This window comes from Amphiura filiformis, chromosome 4 (assembly GCF_039555335.1).
Source record: "Amphiura filiformis chromosome 4, Afil_fr2py, whole genome shotgun sequence".
In the NCBI taxonomy this organism is placed as follows: Eukaryota; Metazoa; Echinodermata; class Ophiuroidea; order Amphilepidida; family Amphiuridae; genus Amphiura; species Amphiura filiformis.
Window position 1 is genome coordinate 72,286,842 of NC_092631.1, and position 4,667 is coordinate 72,291,508.

Below are 4,667 nucleotides of genomic sequence, written 5' to 3' on the forward strand. Positions count from 1 at the left end.
TTTTTTAGGTTTTAAATTTTGGGTTACTTTTCTGATTATGCCAACGAATATAGTTTTAAGTAATGCTAACTGAAGATCGTTTGGTTAGCAGTAGCCTACTTAATTGAATGGGTTATTCCAACTGAATTGTTTTACTTATTCACATAACATTGAGTGTGTCATGTAGTAAAAGAGTGGCACCCATGTGAAGTTTTTGTGCTGATTACGAAAAATGAAGGTTACAAAGCTGAATTTTGTGAGGGAAGTGGTCAAATTTGGACAAATTCAAAAGAGGTTAAGTTGGGTTAACTAATTTTGTTTGAGCTGCAACAACTGTCTTAGGATACTTGAAAATATATTTTAGTCAACAAAATAAGTTTTTCATATTTGAGTCTTTATTACTTGACAAGCCAAGTAATGTAAATATTGAGTGTTTTAAAGGATTATTTCGTGATCATAGCATCCTCTTTTTATGACTTTTCCCGCAAATATCCACGAAAAAAGCTTATTTGGTTTTGCGTTTGCGAGTTATGGATGATTATGTGTTACACTGCTCCATAGAGACAACGTCAGTTGTAATTTCTTTCTTTTGTACCAGAACGTAATTCAAATTTGACGATATTTTTGCAAAACGAATTATTCTACAAGCAATTGTTTGTACATAAACATTATGTGGCCAGAGGTTTCCAGTGGTATTAAAATCTCAACTTTTTTGAGAAAAGTTGGGGGATGATGCTGTGGATCACGAAAAGTCGTCCTCACTTAACAAGTTGTAATAACAAGGCAAGCGAGTTATTTCTATGAGTGTAGTGGCAAAGTCTCTGGAAACTGGATCTAATCTGGTAAGTGCAATTATTTGTTATATCTTGGCATTCTAATTACTGGAATACTTTATTGCTAAGCCATTCAACATAGCCCTGTGGAAGTCGTCTCTTCCACAAATTAACTGGTACGCGTGGATGTTGTTCCTCATCTTCAATTACCTGAAAATCATCTTGGACAACGTCGGCGAAATGATCGACATCTTCAAAATCGGCAGCTTTAGGAATGTTGCCACTCTCGTCTGCGTCACTGGCAAAGTGACAGAAATTAGGATCGATCCTTATTCCATTTGGCTGACCTTTAAAACAACCAAGAATATACGGGAAATCTGTGGTAGTATGGTATTGGTACACGCCGTCAGAATTGTACCGCCCGTGGCATTCATCGAGATCTGCTGATGTCAGGGTGTTACCGGTTTCGTCTACGGGCCCGTAGATGGCGAAGCCGTCGAAGGCGACACCGATCATCTGGGTCTGATCTTGTAGAAGGCAACTTGCGGGCATTTTATGGTAGTGATATTGGCCACGAGGATCTGGGTGACCGTCACATAGATCAAAAATCTGAAAGAGGAATAAAAATATTGAAACAGGTTCATCAGGTTTGGTAATAACGAAATAAACAGGTTTTTAATTTGTCAAAACCAATGAAGAAACTTACTATTTTCTTGCTGACAGTTTCGTCAGTGCACCACTGACTTTATCGAAGCTTGTTGATGTTGTGATCCAACAGCTGATGACTGGCGGGAAGTTACTGTTATGTCACTTCCGGTAGTGATCTTAGTCCTACTCGCAGTCTCCAAAAGAGGATCATAAACATGACTCAGATTGTAGACCCCCTCGTCTCTGTTCATCACTCCTCGCCCCCTCCTCCTGATCTGAATTGACTCTTTTATCCATCGTGCTTTTCTGTCACTCTCTCTCTCTAAGATTGTGATTGATGGACAGTTGTGATGGATACTCAAGATTATGAGGACAGAGTGAAAGATATGTTGAGTGATGGCAAAACGTATGAGGTGCTAAAAAAAGACCCTACCAATAAATACAAAAAAGACCTTATGTCAATTCTCACTAGTCTTCGCGATAAATCAAAGATCACGCAAGCTCAGTATGACCACCTGAGGCCCTCAGGAGAGGTGATTCCTAGATTGTATGCCACGCCTAAGATCAATAAGCCAAATAATCCGCTCAGACCGATTGTAGACTACACAGGTAGCATTGGATACAACACTTCTAGGGCATTGGCTGACATCATCAATCCGATAGTGGGTACAACAGAGCACCATGTTAAGAACTCGTATGATCTTGCGGAGGAATTATGGGGTGTGATGATAGAAGAAAATGAGCAATTCATTTCTCATGACGTTGTTTCGCTATTCACAAATGTTCCCATAGATGAGTGCCTTGACATAATCCGCAATGGGTTAGAAAAAGATCAAGACTTGAAAAAACGCACGCTCCTGGAGGTTGGAGACATCATGCAGTTAATGAAATTTGTACTGACGACCACATATTTCACCTTTCGCGGTACGATCTATAAACAGAAATTTGGCGCTGCCATGGGTTCGCCGGTCAGCCCACTTACTGCTAACATCTTCATGGAATGGTTGGAGCAAAACGCCATCCTTACTGCCCCGCTTGAATGCAAACCCCGCCTCTGGAAACGCTACGTGGACGATATTCTGGAAATTGTAAATAAAGACACTGCTGAAACCTTGACAGAACATTTGAATCAAGTGGATACTACCTCTAGTATAAAATTTACCTATGAGGAAGAACAAGATCACCAGATTCCTTTCTTAGACACTTTAATTGTCCGCAAACCTGACAACTCCATCAAACTCATGGTTTATAGGAAGAAAACCCACACTGATCAGTATTTGTCCTTCACATCCCACCATCCTCTTCATCAAAAAATGGGTGAAGTCAGGTCTTTACTCGACAGGAAAGATAGAATAGTTACAGAAGAGCAGGACAAGATCAAAGAGGAAGAGCATATTAGACAGGCTCTAGCCAAGTGTGGATATCCTAAATGGACTATAGACAAAGTTAAGAAACAAATGGAAGATAAGCACCAAGGAAAGACCAAGAAAAATAAGATCGCAACTTATGAGCATAAAAGCAAAGGCCTGGTGGTTATTCCATATGTAGCAGGTGTGTCTGAAAGAATCAGCAGAACCTTAAAGAAACACGACATCGCAACCGCAATGGGACCACACACTACAATCAGGAAAATGGTGGTCCACACCAAAGACAAGCAAGATCCGGTCAAAACTCCTAATTGTGTTTACGAAGTCCCGTGCGGTAGCTCCGAATTAACTTACGTAGGCGAAACCAAAAGAACTTTCGGCACACGGTTAGACGAGCACCGAAGGGATGCGGAAAAAGCGAGTCAACAGAAATACATCCGATCTAAACGCAAAGAATCCGAGAGCCATTTTAAGAACTCAGCTATTAGTGACCATGTAGCCAGGGCTAATCATATTATCAATTGGGGGAGTCTAAAATCTTAGAGAGAGAGTTACAGAAAAGCACGATGGATAAAAGAGTCAATTCAGATCAGGAGGAGGGGGCGAGGAGTGATGAACAGAGACGAGGGGGTCTACAATCTGAGTCATGTTTATGAACCTCTTTTGGAGACTGCGAGTAGGACTAAGATCACTACCGGAAGTGACATAACAGTAACTTCCCGCCAGTCATCAGCTGTTGGATCACAACATCAACAAGCTTCGATAAAGTCAGTGGTGCACTGACGAAACTGGCAGCAAGAAAATAGTAAGTTTCTTCACTGGTTTTGACAAATTAAAAACCTGTTTATTTAGGAATAAAAAATACTTTGTCACAAAGTGTTTTGAGATATTCTATTAAAAAAATAACCTCGTAGTAGATATTGATAGTCAGTTGCCAGTCTAAGACGACTTTGTAAACATTGCTTGATCTCTAATGAAATAATGCTAATGTAATATTATATAATTATTCTAGTTTTTGAATACCGTAAACGTCCACCTAATGGCGCACCTTGGATCCTTTGCCTTTTTAAATTTTATGTACAAATAGAGAGCTCCCTCCTCTAAAAATCCCAACAAGAATTTAGGGTATGTGCCCTTATTTGCTGGTGTGATTTTTATTACGTCAGTTACGTCAAGAGAGCCCATAGCGCCATTAAGGGACATGATTTAAATGTCATACCTCTTGTGTTGGACCCTCCACTGCATTCTCGCTGTCAGCATTCCAGGGGTTAAACAAAGGAATGCCATTGATAGCCATTCCAATAGGACCTCCAGGTAAGCATGTAGGATTGTTAGCCACGACAGGCGTAATGGGCACGTTGTACCGATAACTCTGTTCCACAATCTCGTTAGGATTCGCTCCTGGCCAGTCTCCTGTGTCGTGATCTGGGATGCCGTTGGATTCCAATATCCACAGCGCTTCCCTGGGATGTCTCTTGACGGTTACCCAGCCGACAAGTCCCGTGTTTCTTTCAGGCATTCCAGTGGTACCGAAATTCAGGGTTTCATCTTTGGTCATGGCGTGAGATTGTCCAACGATGTAGACTGCTAGAACAGTCACTAATATCAGCTTAACCCCCATGGTACTTTATTCTGGAAGGGAAAGTAAAGTGGCGTTAGCAGGGAATGATAGCGATGATCAGGAACATTATGTTGCTCAAACTGTACCGTAAATCAAAGTTCGAGAATTTTCTGTAAGCCGCACATTTTCATCAAACATCATGCGACTTGAGATTTACAGCGAAAAGCAGCTGCGTGGTCTGATAAATTAGACCCAACAATTATTATCATTATTATGTTTTGATGGATCTAAGCATGCTAAGTGTGGGATAATATTGGATCCAACACATAATAATGATAA

General features: G+C 40.7%; 1 protein-coding gene across 1 annotated transcript; it reads right to left on the reverse strand.

Annotated features, from left to right (window-relative positions):
* Window positions 1-417: 417 nt before the first annotated feature.
* Window positions 418-4,393, reverse strand: LOC140151368 (uncharacterized). Its single transcript, XM_072173679.1, has 2 exons — window positions 3,987-4,393; window positions 418-1,361 (listed from the first exon to the last, which is right to left on the reverse strand). Exons 1-2 carry the CDS (start codon window positions 4,386-4,388, stop codon window positions 858-860), a joined length of 906 nt encoding a protein of 301 aa, XP_072029780.1. The 5' UTR covers window positions 4,389-4,393; the 3' UTR covers window positions 418-857.
* Window positions 4,394-4,667: the final 274 nt, after the last annotated feature.

Bases quoted from the DNA above. Each gene is read 5' to 3' on its own strand.
- LOC140151368 (XM_072173679.1), bottom strand. From the start codon at position 4,388: ATGGGGGTTAAGCTGATATTAGTGACTGTTCTAGCAGTCTACATCGTT. The intron at 1,362-3,986 runs GTATGACATTTA...TTCCTCTTTCAG, and splicing joins TGGAGGGTCCAACACAAGAG to ATTTTTGATCTATGTGACGG.